Raw genomic sequence first — 23,638 nt, 5'->3', positions numbered from 1 at the left:
GGACTTCCCTGGTCTGCATTGTTTCTATGCAGATGTCAGGGGCTGGAAACAAAGGGCTGTATTCTAATGCAAAGTAAACAAAGGAGAATCCACTCATTTCCTTGTGTAATAAGCCATTTACCTCCATGATTAAGCCTGTTACACTTTAAGGTGAATAGTATTGAAACAATAGTAACAGTCAGAAGCTCACAGCTACAATGAATGTTTATTTAGATGTTACATTTTCGTGTCCACTCTATACACTTCTGAAACAGAAGAGACAACAACATAACTTTAAAATAGTTATAGATCTGGCTAGTCTGGAACACCAGTACAATCAGGGTGTTCCACTGCTTTAAAGCAAAGCCTTAAGTTAAAAGCCTGGTAGCAAGGCTAGCTAGTGTACATCATGTATTTGGCATTGTATACATAACAAATCCTGCAAAACCATGTAAAGCCTTTTCCCTGTTCAAGTTCCATTTCAGCCACAGTCTTATGGCCGACTGAATCATTTTCATACACAGCATCATTCTTCAATCTAAGAAAATACAGTAACGTCAATTGCATTCTCCACACCCCTTACTCTCTTAAGTAGCTATGTTGAATACAACATAAGTTTCCACAGTAGCCACATTGTTAGAATTTGAAATGTAAAGAAAAAAACTGATGCAACAGTGACTTGCTTTGACACATTGATATTGAACTTTGTCTCATTCGATGATGAAATACCTCTGACTTATTAAATGTACATAGAATTATAGCACTCTGGTATTATATTCTCCCTTTTCACACACACATGATCTATACATGGTTAAAAGAGTTTTCTGGATAATTTTGCTAATAAGGTTGGAAGAAGAGATTTCAAAGGCAATGTAGGCAGTACACCACCTGCACAAGTATCAGTATGTGACTTTAAGATTGTAGACTGAGTGATAGTATTACACTGGCAAAAACAGCTGATACCAGGTCCTCTGTAACGTGAGTAACAAGTTTGTAACTTCTCTCAATCGAGTAAGAAAATACATGTACACAAAGACAGAAACCTTTTCACTTATCTCCAAGCAGATGTAATGATCCAACTCAGTCTCTGTGTTCAACATGAGTTTTGCAACATTTAGTTTGTCAATCTAGTATTGGTGCTCCTTTCTAACCCTCTTCCTGCTGCCTAACCCTGTAGCTAATAGCCAAATGGCTACTGGTACTTCAGTGTGAGTAGCTATTTGTAGTAATACATGTATATGCACCACTAGGAAGACAAGGAGTTTTCTACAATTGTTGGGGCCAAAATATGAGCATTTTGGATTTGATTCATAACCTGAATCTTTCTTCTTTTGGCAAATCAGAAAAAAAATGAAGTAGGTGAATCTGAGAACAAATTAAATTGGTGTGGCCAAAATAATATATACATATATATCCACTCCTGGATTTTGAACCTGCTTCGATTTAGACACTGCAAACAACTAGTGTGCAAAAGATGGGAGGGTTGTCCAAAAGAAAACGGGCACCATCAAAAAGAACTGTGGAATTGCAGGATAGGCTGAAAAATACCAACAAAACCAACCCCCACTGATTTATTCTGCTTGGAGATTATAATGAGACAAAACTGTGACCAGCTGTGAATTCAAAGTGTAACAAACATGTAGGCTTCAAAGACCAAAGTATCATTATAATAACATGTAATAACATATTGTGATTGCATCACCCATCTTAGAACATTGTTTGCAGTCAAGGCACGCGAGGATCAAAAATTACAACGACCTCAACCAAGGATGTTGTTGTTTGAAGCTCCTTGCCTCAACAAAGTTGAAAAGAAAAAGTATTTCCGTGACACTTTTCACTATCAAACTAAGGGTTCTCTCCAGCTTTAAATTTGGATAAAGCAAAGTTTTGTGAACAGTGCTGGAGGTCCAATGAGGCTTGGGGCCATGCTTCTGTAGGACCTCTTGAAATGCTATTTTGAGAGAAAGGTTTCAAATGGCTTTGTTGCACTGTTAAAAAAAGATTTGATTTATAGTTGTCAAGGGGATGAAATGGTGAAGGTAAAAATAGTGCTGAACTTGAAGATTAACATGAAAAGTCAGAGTGGAACGTCTGGACCTTGGTTACTACATTGAAAGGAAATTTTGTACTAGTCTGTTGCAGTTTTTCTCCCAACCCTCTGTTGTTACAATGACTTGTTGGTAAATTTTCAGTTTAATATGTCCAACAACCAAGGAAATAAATTGGCAAGGCCAAATCAGTGAACTCAAGTTCTCCAAACAGTTATGCTTTGAAATACACCTGGTCCAGTCCCGCCATGGCACATAGCACTACTTTTTTGAAATATCATACATTTTTGCATATACTGTAACATAGAATATAACACATGGCATGATTTTGTAACTTCACATTTGCAACTTTGAAGTTTGAATACTTGCACACATCCGACATTTAAGGAAAACCCAAATACAATAGCAAGCTCAGAAAAACATGATATTGAATAATACTGCAGTAAAAACACAAGCAGCCAATGGGGAGGGCTGTTTCATTATGTTTACAAAACTGGGTGCATAAATTATCTTTTTGATGTCTGCTATGACTGTGCAGGGTGATGTAAGACCAACACATCAAAAACAGTCCTCCAATGTTATTGCTGCTCTTATCCAGTACAGCAGGCCATATGGGGTGTTTGCAGGTGAAGATAATTACATATACAAAGTACTCAAATCTACTTGGGCCTAGGAAAAAATGTTGTGTTTCCTGTTTCAGTCCTGAAAAAATTAGGGTTGGTAGGTAGGTTGGGATTATCTTTTTTTCTTTTTTTTAAAGACTTTTGATGACCTTTAGTGATCAAACATACAGTTTAACAAAGTCAAACTGACATGAAGACACTTATATTTTCAATGTCAATGCTGGAAAATCTGTTATACAACGTTTCATCACTCAGGTGTCAGATCATAGAGTTTAAAAGGTTGATAAGCTCGAAGAATTTCTGTCCCTTGCAGAGGTCAACACAAAAAATGCTAGAGTTGGCAGTTTTTCTAGGGTCGGTCGGGAAACAGGAAATACAAATTTTTTTCTAGGCCTTGGCAAATTTCAGGTTGAACCACCTAAGATGGCGGTTATTTCTGGTCAGGGCTGGGGGCGGCCGGGGCCTCAGGCTTCACTATCTGGTAGGTGATCAGGTATTCTGGAAAAGCCTGAAAGGACAAAAAACAATCACACTATTTTAGTTATGTGCAAATGTTTTATTACTGTTTTTCTAACAGTATGTATTTGTCAATACTTTACATTTGGCACTGCATTAACTTCAAGTTAGTATTATTGGTTAACAATATATATAACATGTAACATGTAACAATACCTTACATTGGGAGCTGCATATCTCACTACTGCATCAAATTCTATGTATGTCACTGTTATTTTTCATTTCTAAGACCACAAAGTTAGTGCACAGTGAACCAGTAACACCTAGCTTCAATGCTGGTATCTTCAGATTTTGCTATAATCTACCATGCATGTTTTTCTTTTCAAGTCCACAATTCTTCTTTAGAGACATTAGCTGTACAGCCATCTTAACATCCTATGCTATATGGAATGCACGTCACAAGCCATATTGGGAGTCAGACACCTTACCTGCATTGTAGTATCATCTCGCACTCAATACAAGCAGAACCTTTTAAGTTTATCAAATTCTTCTTTTAAGAAAAACTTTGTAATACTCAAGGAAAACTGTGCAATACCGGTATCACGTGTCTTAATGTATTGTATTGCAATGTTATCTGTCTGATGTTTCCCTGCATGTTCGGTCAGTTATGGTCAATGTGACCTGGGCTCAATGTCTTTTTCCTATTTGTGAGTAAATAATGATTTTATGACTGACCTGTTCGCCCCTGTAGATGACGTACTCTGCGAAGTTGAGCCCGCCGACACTGGGCCTGCCGATGACAGAGTGGTGTCCCGGGGGAGCGTGGGCCATCTTCATTGCACTGAACTGTAGGAATGCCTTACCCAACGTAACTCTGCAGAACAGCATTTGTCTGGAACACAATCATATGTAAGTTAGATAAAGCCCTCCCACAACCATTAGCATGGTCGCATTATGGCAATGTCAACTGTAGGGACACCCAGAGGCGCAACTCCACACCACTGAACTTAGCTGGTCAGTTCAGCTTACTGCTGCTTGTCTGACAGTTACATGATTCTTAAGGCACTTTAAAAGCTAAAGTCCTTCCTGCACCATGTGGTGTATAGGGCGCCACCCATCTCTGTTTCATAGCCCTTGGGCCACACAGTTGTGCAATCACTACAGCAGGGGGCTAGTCCACTGGTAGTGGTGTGTGTTTAACTCCCTTATTCTTTCTCAAATACTGAGTGCTACATGTAGAGAAAGTAATATGTGCCATTTTTGAAGTCGTTGGTATGACTCGGTCGGGGATCAAACTCACGACCCACCAAATGCAAGATGAGCACTCTACCCACTTGGCCATTGCATTGGTCTTAACATAATCATGTTTGAGAAAATTTAAATAGTCCATTTGTGTTGTGGTGCTGACCTTTGACAGATGTAACAGGAGCGGTCCTTGTGGATAGGACAGCCTGTCCCTCCCCCTATTCCATACACATACTGGTTACTCTTCGACGAGTTCTCTGCAAAGTAGATACCTGGAAAGACACAAAAAATAAATAAAAACGTACTTATCAAATTCATTTCTATTTGCATGGACGTGCCACAGTAGAATCAACTTCAATCTGGTAGAAATGGAAATTCTACTGGTAGAGATCCTGATTTGAATCTCTGTCAACCTAAACTTCAATCAAAATCTGTGCCAGTAGAGATTCCTATCAGTCTCTGCTGGTTCAATCTGTAATTATGTTCAGTATTATACATGTACAGCATTAAAAGATAACTTATTGCAAGCACAGACTATTTGAATAATGTAAGTAGCTACCAGTAATGTTACTGACTGTTCAACTTTTAGGCTATGTTGGGCAATGTTAAGTTATAGCAATAGACCTCAGCACGTCTACCGACAGAGATCCTGATTGGAGTTTCTGTTGACAGAGACCCTGATCGCAATTTCTGTCGGTAGAATCACAGACCAGAGTGTCTGTCCTGACATATACAATAAAACAGACCTTTTCTTACTAATGCAGAAAAGAAAAAGTATTTGGAAGACAATAAAAAACTTGTTATTTACCAGTGGGAAAGATTCACAGAGTTTGACTGTAGGGATACAGAAATGGTAAAGCAAGGCTTACCTGCTCCAAACATGCCGCCAATGTAGGCATGTCTCTCATCAAACCCTTTGTTGATTATTGCATTAATGAAGGGTGAACCTGGAAGTGGGAAAAATCCAACCCGTAAGTTTGAAACAAACTCAAAATACAAAACAATACACTGTTAAAAAAATTCAGAAAAAGGGAATGATGACAATCAACTACATACAACATTTATTTTAACTTGCAAATGAACAAATATACTACGCCCTCATTCATGACCCGCATGTATAATAAGTATTGTAAAGTCACTTTATATCTGTGGTACTTTCAAATTCGCAGTTTTGTGGTCACTTCTGTACTGCAAACAAATAATTCGCCAAATTTCTTTCTTCTGCACCTGCCACCATCGCGAACATATAGTTCTGCAAACATGTCAATTTTTCTCAGACTGTGAAATTTTGCTACCGCAAATGTAATGTGATTTACAGTATCTTCAGCAGGATTCATTTGTGCAGTAGCTGGGGACTGGTGGTTTAAAGTTTGTGGTTGAATCAACTGTGTAGTATAGTTTTCTTTCAATATAATGGTCAACACAAAATCCTTGAAAATAAAACAACTGCAAACATCTCAACATTTGCAGTACTTCAACGAAACATTTTTCAGTTCTGCAGCTTCCATCTTAGTTTTGTGGTGCATTGTGGGAAATATACACAGTGTAACACAGCTGGCTTTACAATGATGTCATAGTGGTGGAAGTCACGTCGACTAACCATGAAACAACATCCTCTCGTTGGACTGGTTATGGTTCTCTTCTGACACTTCTTTTCTCCTGTGGACGTAACGATCCCAAAGTCTCTTGTTTCGAACCTTCTGAATCTGAAATAATGAAGATACAATAATGAAGATAGATCATATAATTATAATGTAAAAACAAGAGATGCCAAAATAGGAATTCAAACAAAAACTGAATTGTACTGACAGGATCACACCAACACTTGCTGGCAGCAATAGAACAGTAGTTTGGGGGGTGGGAAGGGGGTTACAGAAGTAAGATTCTAACATACCTTGATAACATTATACCTATTGAAGATCCCCCCAGCTTGGCCCTGGTCTTTGTGCTGACGAATTGTACTCTGCACCTGCAATAAGAAAGTAGATTTACTACGTGGCTTTTCAAATTTACACATTCAACAATAATTACATTTGGTACAGTACACCTATGAGGAGTGGCCAAATTTCTGCATAATTATACTAAACTTGGCACAAAACTGCAAAAATGTCACATTTTGTGGAATTTCTTTAGTTTGTGTAGTGCCATTGCACAGCAAACTAATCACAGTGCAAATACATTTTTGTATATGTCTTGTTTTCCATACAAAATCTTAGTGTTGTAAATTTGAATTAATATGCAGGTTGATAAACCTGGAACAACCTTGAGTCCTCAATACAAGATACAAATGCAGTACATCTGACTAGACCTGCAACAATATTGGACCTTCAACATACAAGACAGTATTCTTACTTCTCTTTTGATCTACTCAGTTCTGTTTTCATGTACCTTTGTGTTATTCACATTTTTTGTGCTTCATCTTTCGTTCCATTCATCCAATTTCACATGTTCTGGATACTGTGTAGTCTTACATGCATCCCATGTACAATGTACATGCAAAGATATCAAGTTATACTGCGAAGATAGACAAAAGTGAACTCGAATTTTTCTTGTAGTCAGAGTCAAGAAAGGAGAGACTCTAACAATCTTACCTCTTCTTCCACTGACTGATACTCCTTGTCATCTGGACTCAGGTCAGTCAGGATCGTACCATGACTCCCCAAGGCGGGGGTCAGGTATGGGTTTAACGTTGTACCTGGATCAAAGAACATAAATCAATCATAAATTGTACAGCTCTCATACACACAAATGTGTAGCTCTAAGTCTAACATTCAAAATTAACCTTCATCATGCTACAGGTGTCTTGGCTACTAGTATGCACCTCTGTACTCATTTCACTAACAGGTTAGCAAACTAAGGGTTAACACACAATGGTCTATAACAGTATACTGTACACCATCTCCAACTGTTGTATGAAATAATGATCTACATAACAATCAATAGTTACTCCTTCTTACACTGACAAGTTAGGATGCTGATAATTACATGGAAGGGTATACATTTGTACACTGTATATCTATCACAAACTGTCTTATGGCAAAATGACTAGACTAACTATGACTCATCTTCATGTCATTCATCATCATCATCATCACCTGTTCCCCCCAGTATTCTCTCCACCCCTTTGATGAGTTTGTGTCTGTGTCCTACCTGTTCCCCCCAGTATTCTCTCCACCCCTTTGATGAGTTTGTGTCTGTGTCCTACCTGTTCCCCCCAGTATTCTCTCCACCCCTTTGATGAGTTTGTGTCTGTGTCCGTAGGCGTTGACTCCGATCTCCTTAAGCTCCTCGTGGCCCATCTCTCCCAGGATGTCCAGCGTGATCTGTTCCTTGTTGAAGATGTCCAGTAGTTGGTTCAGGCCCAGCTGCTGCAGGAAGCTGGAGATGGTCATGTCCAACAGACCTGCACAGGCAACATTTCTGTTAGTGAAATACACCAGAAGAACATCAATGCAATTTTTAGGTCTGCAAAACAAAAAAATATTGTGTCTCAGAAAGTCACTGTATTTCTTAGCACATGTTTGTCATCTTTTTATACTAGAAGTGTATGTATAGCCCTAAACGAGCAACGTGAGGTCACTGACCTTTATTTGTTTGAAGAAGAAGGAGAAGAGGAAGAAACTGAGCAAAAAGAATATGTTTTCCTTCGGTAAACAAAAAACAAAAGCCATGCAGAACTCACTTTCGCCCTCGACTGCGGAGCGATCGATGGCGCCGTCTCCCTGCCCCGCCCCGCCAACGGCGCCGACCAGGTGGTCCATGCTGGAGGCGGTGGACAGCACGCCGGGGGTGGAGGACGGCGTGGTGCTGGGGGAGGAGATGGGACTCGCCGCCTTGACGGTGGCGGCAGTGATGGCTGCTGGGAGGGACTGAGGCGGCATGGCGTCCACCAGGAGAGCTCGCACGTCTTCAGCCTACGGAAAAAAAGGCTTTAGATATCTGTACCAGGTCTAGCATTATACCCAACTTGTTCGACCGAATTTTTCTGGTCACAAAAATTGTGCATCATCTTCGACTGACAAATCGTTGTGGTAAGATATTGAAAGAGACATCATTAATCTAGGTTAGTCTACTGGAAAAATTTGCCCCTTAAAATGTGCTAACTTATATATGAAAGTTGTCTTGCACTTGCGTTCTTATACATTACTGTATGTATTTCTATGGTACTAACTGTGGCCAAGTCCAGTGGCGTTTGTCCCTCTTGGTTCTTCATGGTAGGGTCGGCACCATGGGCCAACTGGAAATAGGACAAAAGTACATCAGATTAACACTAGCAGTTGTGACATGCAATACAAGTATTAACATCTCATTCCTGTATTACTCTGTGTATACAGTCTGGTCTTGACAATTATTGGGACTTTTTATACCAGAAACATAGATTGTGCCTGGGATATTTAACCCAAATATGAAAACCTGAAAACTGGTATGGGAGTGCCTTGGTCATGTGCTCATGGAACGTTTTAATACTCCTAGAGCATACACAACTTCAAAATTAATGACTTATTTTGTGACTTTTTGGCTACTGTTAGACTAAAAATGTACATTTTGGGGCTCCTATGCGCTGGTACTCGTGCCAAATGACCTGAAATTTGGTATAGCGGTGCGCAGGACAAGATAGGACAAAAACGTGAATGAAGTTATCTGGGCATCTGGACAAAGCAACCCCATACCAATTTTCCATTTGGGTTTGATGCAATGTCATGATGCTATGACATCCTTAAAGTAAAAAATAAAACAGTTAAGTTTACAAAGTAAAAAGAGTCAAATCACCAGCAGTGCACAGAGTTGTGTTCTTCCCTTCTGTGCTGCCTCGTGGAGTGGTGTGAAGTTCCAGCGGTCCGTGGCGTTCACACATGTCCCGTACTTGATCAGTAGCTGGGCAATCTCAACATGCTAGGAACAACAGAGACAACATTAAAGATACTATCTTTCAAAAAAAGGACTTGTACAAATGTAAGTCCGGACCTGAACCCAGGGTATACACAAAATACCAAAGGAAAATGGGGCATCTTTACTGCAAAATTTTGTGGTGTCCACTGCGCATCAGGGTTTAGAAGCAAGATATGTTGTTTGGGTGGCACGACTGAGCAAAACTGTGGCCACATAATTTATGGAGGCTGATACTTGACGATGCCCAATGGCAATGTTTTCTTCATTTTGCAGTGTAAATTTTTTATCTATTAGTAATAACTAGTAGTATTGAAGATTTTAGGTGGTTTAGAACAGAAATGGGAATGTGACATAATTTTTTGGACTTGAACCTAAACATTTTTACTAGTCTGGGACTAGTCCAGCGAACCGGTTCACAGCACTTTTCTCAACTGAGGTGAAACATGATGCTTTTGACTGTTACCACCTATGAAGTTTAAAAGAAATAGTGTGGTTCAGGTTAAGTTTGTCCGGTGCAAATAATTTTCAATGCTACCTGCACCAGTGCAGAAAGCAGGATTTTGAGCCCTGTGATGTGACCAGTGCCTACCCCGTATGATGAGGCGTTGTGTAGCGGGATGAGTCCACCCTTGTCCTGGGCGTTGACGTCTGCTCCATTCTCCAGAAGGAACTCAGCAACCTCCACATTGTTGTAACCAGCTGTGGACATCAGAAAACTGTCTAACTGTCCTTCCAACATTACAACTCATCAGTTTCATTTTGAGTCTAGCACTATCACAACCAATAGAGTCAAACTTCACTTCTTGATATTTAACTCCATGCTGTGTTTAGCTAAATGTACATGGGTTGTATCTAATGAGGATGCCTCTTCTGTACTTGATGACAATTATTTCTATCGTTATGATAGTTTTACGGAAAACCAAGCATCTAAACAACACAGTGCTGGGATGGTACATACCCCTTGATATCATGACTGGTTCTTGCTTTTTCTACACTGATATTAGACACTAAGATAGTTCATCCACCAGTTTACTTGTCATTTTGTGCTTTATGCACAGGCAACACATTTTTCATCTGTCTTCCAATGGCTTCAACAGCAGGGACTGTTAACAGCATGGCTTAGTAAAAACGCAGACACATGCTACTGTCAGAGAAGGATCAGAAAGATGAACTGACCGGCTAAGTGCAGTGGTGTGGAGTTGCGTCCCTGGGTGTCCCTACAGTTGATGTTCTCTGGTGTGGCCAGTTTCTGCACCCGAGCCAGGTTCCCCTTCTTGGCTGCATCCAGCAAAGCAGCATCACCTAAGGACAGAACAACAGACATGTAAGCAAGAACCACATCAGGTTCAGTTTAACTGTTAAGCCTTAGGAAAATTAAATTCCTATTATGGCCTTGGAAAAATTAGGATAGTAGGTAGGGATTCAGTTGTTTAAATCTATATTTTAACATCTTAGTTAAAGTGATCCAACAAATACAGTTCTCCAGACATTAGGATTTTGGACCATCATCGCACACCAGGGCATGACCCTACTCTATTTCTTTAACTTGCATAGGGTGTAGCTTTCCCCAAACAGGGGATCTCTATTCATCTCCCTAATTAAAGCTAGGTACTCATTTCTACCTGAGTGAAGTGAGGAAAGTCATGCAAAGTGCTAATAATGGGGCATGTTAGGGGATTGGAACCCAGGATCTCTGGGTTCTTAGTCTTGGTGTCCTGACCTCTGAGTAAGTCCTGTATGTCTGTGTCCCCGTCCCGCACCAAGTCCAGCGGAGTGTTCCCATCACGGTTCTTCTTGTTAGGGTCGGCACCGTGCTGAAAAAAAACATGGATATGGGGGCTCAAAACTCTACATGTCGTTTTCTTCATGGCTTGTCATTTGTTTCAGCTGCATCAAGATAATGTTGCCATTGTCAAAAAGTGTTATCGTGTTCCATCATGTTTTGCAATTTTTTCTTCGCACCTGTAGATTGCAGTTCACAGTACTGTACTGCAATATTTATGCATTGCATCATGGATTAGATGGTCATACACAAAATTGTTAAACCAGATTGGTCTGATTCTGCATGAAAGTCAAACACATAAGGTCTTGTGCATAGTGTTCAACAGAGCGTCTTGTTTACGGCTGTAATACGGTATATAAGGATTATATCCTGTCATCAGCTTACAAATGCTGTGTTCGAACAGAGATATCGTCTGCATCGGTCAAAATTCTGATGCGGCGTTGATTAAACATTAGATGAAAACTGTAAAACATACAGGTTTCACGCAAACGCATTACGTTCTGCCAATGTGCTTACCCTCATCCATACATTTGTACTCCAGTGCTATATTTTGTAATTATTTTTGTACATACAATCAATGTTTTCTTTGTAAAAAAAAATAATACCAGTCTTATGACTATAACATGCTGAATGTGACATTAGAATTTGTCATCAGCAAAGATGGAAGACACTGCATACAAACGCAGTCTTACCTTCAGGAGCAGTTTGCAGATCTCGTACTTGCCCTTGGCTGCCGCTTCATGAAGCGGGGTAAACTTCCACAGGTCAGCGACATTCACCACGGCCCCGTGCTGCAGAAAACACACCAGTCACAACACACGCTTGTAAGACGTTCTAAACCCAAACCAATCTATCTTCTTTGTTCTTGGATGTTTTGAAGTAAAATTTTTCACAAGACCACAAGATGAAAACAGAGGCTTGAGGGGAAACCTTGCATCTACCAGAGTTCACATTTTACATAGTTAAGACCCTCTGCCACGTACATAAACAATAAAACAAAATCTCCAGAGACAGCAGGTTTACCTTGAGGAGCAGCTCACAGACTTCATAATGGCCATAGGAACAGGCATTATGGAGAGGCACCAGTCCACTGTAACAAGAGAGAAAATTTCAAATCTTGACCCTCTGAAACGCATTTTCTGCATTTTGAGGGAAAAATTTTGTTGGTACACAAAGCTTAGTTTAAGGACATCTCTTATTGTATCCTCACATGCCGATTTTTGTGATGACAGACTGGGCAAAATTTTAAGTCATGAGCAGCAAATAATGGAAAGACAGATACGAATGATGGACACTGCCTAGAACACTAATCATATCAAACATCTGGGAGTTTATTTTTAATCAAGTCTACATAGTTTTTGTTTGCTGTGTGTGTCTGTCTGTGTGCGAGTGTGTCTGTCTGTGTGCGTGTCTGTCCGTGTGCGTGTGTTTCTGGCCATGTGCATGTGTCTGTCCGTGTGCGTGCATGTGTATCAGCTGACCCTTTGTCCTTGGCGTGGACGTCAGCGCCATGTTGGAGGAGGTACTCCACCACCGCCACACGGTTGTAGCCCGCGGCGAAGTGCAGCGGCGTGGAGTGTCGACCGTTCACGTCACGACAGTTCACGGTGTGCGGGTTACACAGGACCTAGAAAAGTGTGAAAATAGGTGAGCTTTTTTCATTCATAAATCTCTTTAAAAATGCATACTGTATTTTGTTTGTTAGAACCATTCTTTATTTATGAAAGCTCAAATTGGCAAGCAACTAATAGACATCACAAAAACTGATTTCATGTAAGGGAATGTTTTAATCTGCATTTGATACAGTTCAAAAAGATCCATACAGTACTTCATTTCTTTCTGATCACTCACAGGTATTACTAGTGAAAATAAAACTTTCTTCACATTGCCTGCAGTATTTCCTTTTTACACCATACTCTCCAGTTCCATATTGTATATAGTCTTTAAAACTGTACGTATGTCCTACCTTGACAGCTTCTAAGTCTCCTGCCTTGGCAGCCTCCAGAAGCTGGTCACACTCGTCTGCTGGGCCACTGGGAGGGTCCTCTGTACACGGACAGGGAAGGTATCGTCAAGTTAACAACATGTACATGAATAACCAGTCAATACATTTTTAAACAGCTGTATTGATCAATAGCAAGGGACAATAAACCAATAAACAACAACAACATTTCTTTTGTTTTGAGTGGTAACTTTTGTTGGTAGACTACAGTAAGCTTAGTTTAATCTCTTTCCATATCTTTACACACTTCTTTTTGTCCATCAAAGATGATGGATTGGGCAAAATTTTTGGACTGTCAGCAAAATTCCGTGAAATGACTGAAAGATGGATGCTGGCTAGATGCACTGATCAGAATACTGGACACTGAGTAGGACTACATTTTAAGAGGTATGAAGGTGATGATATGTATGTATATACATGTATCTATATATCAGGGCACTCCAGCCATCACTTAACAGAAATGGTGGACAAAATAAGCCCCCTGGCACATTTGATCAATTGCTGACGTCACGTATCCGTAAAGTCTCATGTGAATAAGGTCACGTGTCTGTAACCATGCAGTTTGCCATTTTATTTTAGGAAGTGATTGGTCATTAATTATCCCGAGGAAGGCGACAGTGGTCGTTGCAAATGTTTACCCTTTTGTTGGAAGAAAGTTGAGCATTGTACTACAAACTGTTTTGCGTCGAGGGCACCGGTGCTACGAAATCAAAAAGTTCGCCTGGAGCCCCGCCCCTACCATGTAACATCTGCTGCACGGCTTCTGTGGCCATCTGTGCTGCAGTCACTCCCTGTAAGGACACGATACTGGGGTCCACTCCGAAGCTCAGCAGTAGCCGGCAGGCCTGGACGTGTCCGCAGTGGGCGCCTCTGTGGAGGGCCGTCTGTCCCAGACTGTCCAGTGCATTCACCTGCAACAAGAGAGGCAAGATATATTCTTTCACACTCACTAAGTCACTCACTAAGTCACTCACTAAGTCACTCACTAAGTCACTCACAAACTCATTCACTCTCTCTTTCTGTACCGCTTCCTTTGCCTTGACAACAGTAGCTGTTTTCTTAAACGGCTTAACATTTGATGTTAGCTATTTCAGCATCAACAATTCATAACAAAAATGCCCCTGCAGTTCTAAAATTGACTGCTAGGATATCCAAAGCTACACTTCTTTTTCCCAAGATCTACCCACATACCAAATATCAAGTTATACAGAGAAAAACACAGACACAAAACAAGACACCTAAAACAATACCTCCATTTTCACGGAGGTAATAACATTGAACACTCAGTGCACTCAGGAATGACTCAAGTCTTACCTTTGCACCATGTTTCAACAGAACCTCCATCACATCTATGTAACACTTGTCTGAGGCCACATGAAGGGGTGTCAGGAACCTGAAACAGCAATGTTACAGCCTTACCAACACGTCTAACTGATAGTCAGAGGTTTAACTTCAAAACTACAGTATAGGCTTTTCACACCAAAACTGGAATCAAAAACCCCAATCTGTTTGTCCATTAAGTGCAACTATCTCCTTAAATCAATAGATGTGATTTCTTCCACTGGCAATACATATACGTGTAGTGCAAGCCTCCCTATTACTAAGTATCACAATACCTCATGCATTATATGTCTCAATAATAAACAACTAGCACAGTTCCTGTGAACCTGCTGTACTTACTCTTTGTTCTTATCGTTCAGGTTGGCGCCTTTCCTGATGAGCAGCTCCGTGATCTGTCGCCGCTTCGGGTACGGGGACAGGGCCGCACAGTGCTGGCCAATCAGAACACAGATACCATCAGTTCAAACATGTATCACAGCAGTTCATTAGTTACATATAAATCACAGTTAGTAGAATGGTGAAAAAGGCTTATCTCCAAATCTTCCACGTCCCCTGTACGTCTTGATCACAGAGTGACTTTTCATATGCCATTTGTCTCGCGTTCTCGCGAGCCTAGGTCACTCCATGATGAAAATTTGGACAAACGTCTTTCTTACCTTTTCAAAATCGTCAGTTTATTGATCTGATCATCAGTAATTTACTTACCAAAGCTGTGTCATGGGTGTACGGGTGCTTGAAGTTGACAATGTCCAGTTGAAGGTGTTTCTTCACCTTGGCCATGTCTGTCTGCCGGGCTCCGTCAAGAAGGCAGTGGCCCTTGAACTCATCTGTCAATCAAAACATGATACCCAGCAGATCATCAGTGAGCTCAATCTTTGCTAGAAATTTCTCAACCTCTACAAAACCGTATATATGGAAAACACAACTGTCAGTGTATTGAAAAACAAGAAATGGAAGATTTCAAGTATTGTTTTCTCAGATTTTCTTTATTTACTCTCTGAATTTAAGTAAGTAATATTCACTAAGGCATAGGAAAAAATGTTGTGTTTCCTGTTTCAGTCCTGAAAAAGTTAGGGTCCGTAGGTAGAGATTATCTTTTTTCCTTAGACTTTAGCAATCTCTAGTGATCCAATTTGTAATCCAACTTGAACAATACAGTTAAATAAAGTAAAACTTCCACGAGGGCACTTATATTTTCAATGTCAATGTTGGAAAATCGATTGTGCACTCAGGCTTCAGATCATGGAGTGAGAAAAGATCGATCAGCTCAAAATATCTATGACCCTTGCAGGGGTCCACCCAAAAAAAGCTAGGCTAAAAAAAAGCCTAATTTATCCAGTGGTAAAGTTTGTCTAAAAGAACTTACAGGACAGCTTCTCCTGTAGCTCAGGTGTTGAAGCCACGTCGATGGCACTCTTGGAATGACAGTTGAGCAACGTGGGGTCTGCACCATGGGACAGCAGCAGGGAACACACCTCAATTCTGTCAACACATCATGTCAGATTCTTAGTGTCTGAATGTCGATAAATACCGGGTGTACAGTGTATTCTGTACCACCCAAGGTGCCAGCCTAACACTAGTAACAGCATCTTGTCTGTACAACTCCTAAAATAACATCATCCAATCTGTTCTCAACTCTGATAGACCTCAACTCTGAGTGACCCTTCTCAGCAACCTACAGAGCCTAGTAGGCTCTCCTTTTGATTTGGCAACTTCTGACCAAGCCAGTATTAATCTTTTACTGAGGGGTTCGCCGTCTTGAAGTCAACAAAAAAATTCTGATTCTTACTCAAACTTTTATACTTAATACCCAACGATTTACAGTTGCCTAATGATTTATATTGCCATTACTCTTGTATATACGAACGCTCATTTGTTGTTTTGTCATTGTCATACCTGTATTTTGTATTCTATGTCAGGGGTGTGACTAATATTAGCTTCGGCTAGAGTTTCCACCTCTGTGTCTCTTGTACCATGTCTAGATCTTGTACTTTGTTGTTTCAATAAATAAAAGAAAGAAAAAAAAACTCAATCTTCTGCAGATTCTTCCACAATACTTAGTATCTGGGTCTGTCTGTACTCATAGTGATATTTTTAAACTGTTGTTATTATGTGTATTTCTATTTGTATTTTTTTTCTTTTATATAGGCCATGGATGCCCGAAATAAAGAATAAAGAAAGATTACCTAGATTTGGAAGCTGCCTCGTGCAGAGGAGTGAACTGCCAGAGGTCCATGGCGTTGACGCTGGCGCCGTGTTTCAGCAGCAGCTCCGTCACCTCGAAGTGCCCGTAGGAGCAGGCGTTGTGCAGCGGGACCAGCCCGCCCTTGTCCTTGGCGTGCACGTCCGCGCCGTGCTGCAGGATCAGCTGAACGATCCGCACACGGTTGTACCCCGCTGCCAGATGGAGAGGGGTGGACTGGAACAGAAATCACACTTCTTGCTCAGAAAAAACTTGTGTTTCCTGGCTGACTCTAGAAAAAATGCCGACCCTAGCCTTTTTTTGTGGATCCCTGCAAGGGACAAATTTCTGGGCTGATCGACCTTTTCTAGCTCAATGATCTGACACCAAGTGAGTGATGAAATGTTGTACAATTGATTTTCCGACATTGACTTAGTGAAAATAGAAGTATGCTCATGCAAGTTTTACTTTGTTAAACCGCATTTTATAAGTTGGATCACTGGAGATTGCCAAAGTCTAAAAAAAAAAGATACCGGTAATCCCAATCTACTGATCCTAGCTTTTTCAGGAATGAAACAGGTAACACAACCTTACCTCAGTTCGCATATAATTCATGGATAAAATACACATTCTGACTAAAATCTAAGGTCAACCATACAAGTCAATTCAAATTCATATACTGTGACACACACAACAGTTTGAACAATAGGTGTACCTTTCTCCCATCACTAGCATGACAGTTGACATTCAGTGGTGTCAGCAGGGCCATCAACTTGTCTTCATTTCCACTCCTGAAGAATACAAAAGTACCCAGTTCAAGCTTTTCTTTGTGCACAAGGACATGATTAACACTGTTTTTATTAAGATATACATGTTTATAAATGTATGTATATAAATCATGTAAAAAGAGAGAAGGCCTAGATTAGATACTCATAGAATGCATTCTCTAGTAGTTGTTAAGACTTTAACGTTATTCTTTCGACTGAAAAATGACTGATGTCACAGTGGCCTGAACATATTCTCAATTTGCAAAGTTGGACTGGAATGGTCTATTGCTGCTTCAATGAGAGTTTGGCCAGTAACAGAATAAAAAGGAGCCAGACTAACCTTGCTGCTTCCAGCAGTTCATCCTTCTTGTAATCTCCTGCAAACAGAATAAACATCAACAAGAGTTCCAAGACATCAAACCTCAGTAAAATAGAAATGCTGTAAAGTCTTATCTTTAATCATGCAAATAAGGTAAATCTTTGCCCAGTGAAGGTCTCTCCAACCCAAATTGGCAGTTATTTCTCACCTGTTAGAACAGTTTTGGCAGATGGTTCAGCCAAGTCCAAAGCTGTTTTCCCGTCTGTGTTACGAATGGAGGGATCAGCCCCATTTTGCAGCAGAACTAGGGAAAAAATGTCACTATTGTTTAGACAGCAGCATTCTTGACCTGAAATAAATATGACAAGACAAGGTCTACAAAGGCCAACATTTGTTAGCAAATACAGCATATTTCACTTCTTCTCCCTCCTCATGCATAATTGGACTGTCCCATATCAACATTTTGTACAAATGGACCATCTCCAACATAACCCCACTCCAAATAGAAAGTTTTGAGAAAAAGCAAACAAAATTAGAGCTCCACGTCCCCATACCTTTGCCAAATGATATCAAAAAGACTCTCATGAACCTGATGACATCCTTAAACGTGTTCAACTGATTCTCTAAGGAAGAATGCAAGAGTTGTTTTCTTGGCAAAGACGTCTAGATAATTCGGCAAAGCCGCATCCAAACCATTCCGGCCTAAAATGGGTTAGGGAATTTCCTGAGCAGCCAATGTAACCCCTGCTTGGCCTATTGAGTCAGTGAAGTTAAGCTTGCCTATGCTTGATGTTTCTGACTTAGGGAGAAGAGTTGCAGCTGCAGTGTGTGTTAATTGAGCAGAGCATTAACAATTATGCTCCATCAGGCTCACAAGATGCATTGATTCAGTGTACAGAATACTTTTTTGAACCAGGTTGCCTAATGGGCAACCTACGGCAAAAATTAGGTTGCCCATCAGAATTTTAGGTTGCCCCACCTGTAAGTTACTACTTTCCTCAAATTAAGTGTGTTACAATGTACATACATAAGCCTATGACAATATTTCTAACAGCCTATAGTTAACTGATACCTGTAATACTGTAATAGCCATTAATACCTAAAAATAAAAAAACATCTGATACAGTGGTGCAAGCCAAGTGGGCAAGATTTGGGGGGGGGGGGTATTCTTAAAATTCAGGTAGCACACAGTTCTGGGCTACCTAGGTTCAAAAATAGGTTACGCCAAGTAAAATTTGGTTGCCCGGGGCAACCGGGCAACCAGGTATTTTGCACGCTGTGATTAAAGGTAGTACTGACCAATGCAAACATCTATCTTCCCCTTGATGGCAGCCTCATGAAGCGGGGTGTAGTTCCAGTTGTCACGGGCGTTCGGATCGGCGCCGTTTCTCAACAAGAGGGTCACGACCTCGGCGTGTCCAAAGGAGCAGGCGTTGTGGAGCGGGATGAGCCCGCCGTCGTCGCGAGCGTGGACGTTGGCGCCGTTCTGAAGGAGGTGTTCCACAACGTCTTTCCTACCAAAACCTGCAGGTGACATCCACAAATAACTTAATCAGGTTGGTAGAACATATATTACATGTATTATAATATGGCATACTGGGACTTTCTTATACACAACCAGGTAATTTCTTCCTACCTTGCTTACGTTTCGGTGTCTATCAGATACTTTAATCTTGCTCAGAGCTTCTGACTGGAGTACTGCTTCTCAGTCTCTATATGTAGGTGGTGCTTTTGCAATGCATTGCAGCGAGATCTCAGTCCCAAATGTATCCCCCTCATCCAGGTTCATCAAAATGCTACCTATTTTGGCTACATATAGTGGCGAGAAGGATGTCTGACATGGAAACATAAGCAAAGTGAGAGAAGTGCGGTACTGGTTGCGTATAAGAAAATCCCAGTATCCCGCATCATCAAGGACAGTTTATAATCACATTATGTATTATTACAGTCACAATTATTATGAGTATATGAAGTATACTGACCATGACATTGTACAAGATGTACAATGTGCAAAAGGGAAACGTCACATTTCATATGTACAACTTAACAAAACACTTAACAAAATTCCTGTTGTTGATGTCATATCATGAAAAGTGAAAGTTTATAGCCATAGTTACAAACATCATCGCAAACTTTTACAAGCTCGCATCAGACTGGAACAAGGCATCTTTTAAAAAATATCACAAAATAATTCCTAACCCAACTTCTCCAATCCCTCATTACCCGTCAGTCGAGATTATATTAATGGCTTTTCTTCATTAGTGTAGCATAATTTGTGTGACTAAATTATATGTTTAGATTAACAAAAATTTGCATATCTGGTTTCTCCCAAGATTATTTTCAATCACAAACAAGATTGGGGTGAATATATACGTTTTGTACTATTGTCAGTAGTGAAAATCATGCAAATAACGTACGAATTCCAAGCTAGAACACCATTTACTTTCCGAAAAACATGTCGGGACTTCCCGGGACTTTCACCAAAGGCGTCTAGTCTGTAAAAATTATTTATGCCTTTTTTTTGGCACACAATCTGACAATCGTACAGCTACATGTATCGCCCAGAATCGCTAACGAATATACTGTTGCTGAAAAACTACCCCCAGATTTTCCCCCAAAGTCTTGCAACATCCCGAATAGCGAAGTTTGTCTTCACGAGACGACTAACAAACCCAAGGCTTCATGGAGGATCCTTCAGTCTCAAACCAAACCAAACCAAAACACACACAACGCTACTACCTGCGGCGAAATGGAGCGGCGTAGACTTCCTCCCGGCCGTATCCCGGGCGTTCACGTTCTGTGGGGTGATGAGCTTCTTCACCCTGGCCACGTCGCCGTTCCTGCAAGCTTCAAACAGTTCTCTACAGCCGCTACTTTCGTCGCAATGTATTCGATCACTACTCAACATCGCTCTTCTTCCTGCCATCTTTCTTTCACAGCTGCCCGCTACGACTCCACACCTCCTAAATAAACCTACTTGATAAGAATACTTCTAAATAGATCAAAATGAATGAATTGCTTACACTTAAAAGATAACTTATAACGTTATTTAAGATTTCAAGAAGATATTTTAATTCTTTTAATCATTTCGGTCATAATTCTGTATCCAATGTGAAACATCTCTAAAGTCATCGGGTACATACTTTGAACCGTGTATGGGGTCTTCCAAGCCGCGCTCGTTGCTAAAATCTCACGAGATCTTCCAAACGCGCAATGCATTGTTGTAAAATGGCGGCAAATTTTACAAGGTTTCTTGTTCCTTGCTGAATAATTTGGTAATAAAACAAACTTTCTGTTGGTATTTGCTAATATTGGTACTTGACAATGGACGACCTGGACATAGAAGAGGCCAGTGATGAGGAGGTGGAACAGATGACAGCGGCTGAAGCTCTAGCCATGGTAGAAAAGGTACAGTCTCCTGGCATCTGGATTTTCTCCCTCTCTCTCTGTCTCTCTCTCTCTCTCTCTCTCTCTCTCTCTCTCTCTCTCTCTCTATATATATATATATATATATATTATATATATATATACTTTATATATAGGAATCCAATCTTAGCTTTAGTCAGCTTGCAACAAACAATACCCAGCCAGCTTAAGCTTGTGCAACCCCATTCACACCCCCAAAATACATTTGTATGATGATTTGGTTTGAGCATCAAATCTTTTCAGAGTACATAAAAGTTATAAAACCGCTTAATTTTGCAACTCTATGAATGCTCCAAATGGGGGCCGCATGCCCTTTTCCGAAGAGCATAATCAGCTGTTTTAATTCAAGGTAGAGCGTAATTGGCGAATTTTGCGTAGAGCGTAATTTTCTGTTTTATTCTACGTAATGCGTTGTAGCCACTTGGAATTTATCGTAAAGCGTAGTTGAAAGGTTTCCAGAATTCAGCGTAGTACGTAGCTGGCTCCCAAAATTTAGCGTAGAGCGTTGTGGGGACCCCCCATGCAGGCCCTCACAAATCGCATCTAGTATACTAGTATTATGCAGTGTACATGAAATAAGGACCTCATGTGATGCTATGGATACATTGTCTATCAAATAAAATGTGTGCAGTACTATCCTTTTTTTTTTTATTACGCTAATATTACGCTCAAATGGAATGGCAAGTGGAATCGCAGCCTACATCTTTTTGGCATATGTTAATCCCCACAAATTATCGGCCTTTTCACAACGGGTAAACATGCATATATAATACAGTTCACATTGGTGTCCTCTGCATTTCTGCTAAGGTAACTCGATATACACAGTAGTTTTTGCATTCCTTTCTTTCTTTCTTTGCCCAATTAACGCTGCAATGAGTCACGGTGGCATTCAAGATGCAGGCTCTAATGTTTCAAAAGGTTTGAATGTGGACAGGATGTTCGTTATGCTTGGCAGGTGGTTGGCACTCAAGTTTGACTTAAATTTAATTCAAATTCGGTTTGATTCAAACAGAAAGGTCTACTACGTCTAGGCACGGTCTAAATATGGTCATCACCAGATTGACCCCTTCTAATTTCAGTCAACCTTGGTCGGCTGGTGTTAAGGGGAAGGCTCTGATTCTGAATCTGAGTGACAGGCTTTGATTTCCATAGTCATAGCTGACCTATACAACTGTAGTTATAGCAGGTTGCTGCTCTTTGTTTACTGCTGCCTCTCCAGGCTTGGCTGAATGAAAAGTTCTCCCCCGAGCTGTTAGCACACAAACAGGACCTGGTGGACGTCATGTTGGACCAGCTCAATGATATGGTGGGTACTTATCTACTTTAATTATCGTTCACCCAGCTCTATCCTAAGATACTACCTGGTACATACAAACACAAACATGACAACACACACTTCTTTGTGGCAGAAATCGGGGGCAAGGTGCCAGGTCTTCAGTGCTACCCATTTCCATCTCTCTTTGACATGCTTACATTTGTGAGATGGGGGGTTTTGTGCTGACTTCCAGCACAAATTTCGCCCCACACACCTCACAATCCAAACCAATCCAACCATTCCATATCTACAACTAGACCTAGGGCATTTCCCATCCTAGGTCCGACCTAAGGCATTTCCCATCTTAAGTCCAAGGCTTGTAACCGCCCATCACACAGGGTTATGGTTACGCCCCAGATCAGCCCTGCCGCGGGCGACCCTCATAGCAAACTAGTCGGGCACCATAGGAAGTCCCTTCTCATTCAAGAGAACATCCCGACATTAGGTATGCGACACTGATCCGGGACCCTTGTGAACATGTGGAGCTCTCTGTCTCCTCTACTTATGGAAAGGTTTCTTTCAAACTCAATGCTGGTAGCACTGAATGGCCCATACACCCATTCCCAGTTTTATTGAAAAAAGGGTTGGACCTTGCTTCTAATTTCCGAGTACAGTCAAACCTGCCCATGCGACCACCTTGTCAAGACGACCTACTGGCCAAATAGACCGGTTTTCTCCGGTCCCGAAAATATTTTCCCATAGGCACAAGCATTAAGCACTCTGCCCAAGTAGACCACCTTCCTGACGCGACCGCGGCCAGCTCGAGTCGGGACCACGCGCGACCAAAACCTTCCCATGACGACCGCATCATTTTCAAAGTGTGTCTATATCGATTTTTAATAAAAACTTTTGGGGATTTATGGGGAGAATCGGCCTGTTTACGTTGTGTTTTGCCCGGCCGAGCGATTCAAGATGGCGCCGGGGGTCACGATGTTGGGTCATTGGAACAGACTACTGTAATATGGGTGAAAACTTGACGTGCGGTTTGATTCTACTGTACAATCTACCGTACAAAATGTAAATTTATTTGTCGCCGACGATGTTTAAATAAAAGAAAATTATATTTACTAATATTGACTTGAGGGCTAAAAGTTTTTGGAGTTTAAGGTGTTTTTATTCTTTATTCAACTAGCTGCTCACCCATGATGCTGGTGAAATATCCCAAGTGGAGAATCTTGTAAACAAGTCACACAAGCTTCGAGAAAGATCGGTTTAATTGTACCAAAGAAGCGTCTCGGAAAATTACAAACGTCGGGACGTCA

At 40.8% G+C, this 23,638-nt stretch overlaps 2 protein-coding genes across 3 annotated transcripts in view; one reads left to right on the top strand and one right to left on the bottom strand.

The window, feature by feature from the left end:
* Positions 1–1,330: 1,330 nt before the first annotated feature.
* On the bottom strand, positions 1,331–20,590 carry LOC109482869 (tankyrase-1-like). 2 transcript variants are annotated; one of them, XM_019785722.1, is made up of 29 exons: positions 20,375–20,590; positions 18,935–19,159; positions 17,844–17,939; positions 17,657–17,693; positions 17,265–17,340; positions 16,554–16,786; positions 15,734–15,849; positions 15,073–15,194; positions 14,707–14,798; positions 14,341–14,419; positions 13,766–13,937; positions 12,991–13,070; positions 12,506–12,651; positions 12,048–12,114; positions 11,717–11,815; positions 10,962–11,055; positions 10,418–10,543; positions 9,831–9,940; positions 9,122–9,244; positions 8,523–8,588; positions 8,034–8,265; positions 7,557–7,754; positions 6,943–7,046; positions 6,246–6,320; positions 5,952–6,057; positions 5,221–5,298; positions 4,515–4,623; positions 3,842–3,998; positions 1,331–3,158 (listed from the first exon to the last, which is right to left on the bottom strand). In XM_019785722.1, exons 1-29 carry the CDS (start codon positions 20,559–20,561, stop codon positions 3,081–3,083), a joined length of 3,483 nt encoding a protein of 1,160 aa, XP_019641281.1. In that variant the 5' UTR covers positions 20,562–20,590; the 3' UTR covers positions 1,331–3,080. The 2 variants fall into 2 exon arrangements, with proteins under 2 accessions (XP_019641281.1, XP_019641282.1); XM_019785723.1 differs by lacking the exons at positions 1,331–3,158; positions 3,842–3,998; positions 4,515–4,623; positions 5,221–5,298; positions 5,952–6,057 and having other exon boundaries at positions 7,502–7,754.
* Positions 20,591–20,831: 241 nt separating this feature from the next.
* Positions 20,832–23,638, top strand: part of LOC109482939 (DNA replication complex GINS protein SLD5-like) — a 44,949-nt gene continuing 42,142 nt past the window's right edge. The window contains exons 1-2 of the mRNA XM_019785837.1: positions 20,832–21,043; positions 22,281–22,367. Of these exons, the coding sequence (XP_019641396.1) occupies positions 20,960–21,043; positions 22,281–22,367 (171 nt within the window). The 5' untranslated portion in view covers positions 20,832–20,959. The remainder of the gene's footprint in view (positions 21,044–22,280; positions 22,368–23,638) is intronic.

Source organism: Branchiostoma belcheri, unplaced genomic scaffold, assembly GCF_001625305.1.
Source record: "Branchiostoma belcheri isolate BF01 breed outbred unplaced genomic scaffold, Haploidv18h27 scaffold61, whole genome shotgun sequence".
Lineage (NCBI taxonomy): Eukaryota > Metazoa > Chordata > Leptocardii > Amphioxiformes > Branchiostomatidae > Branchiostoma > Branchiostoma belcheri.
This window is presented reverse-complemented; position numbering and strand designations above follow the sequence as displayed.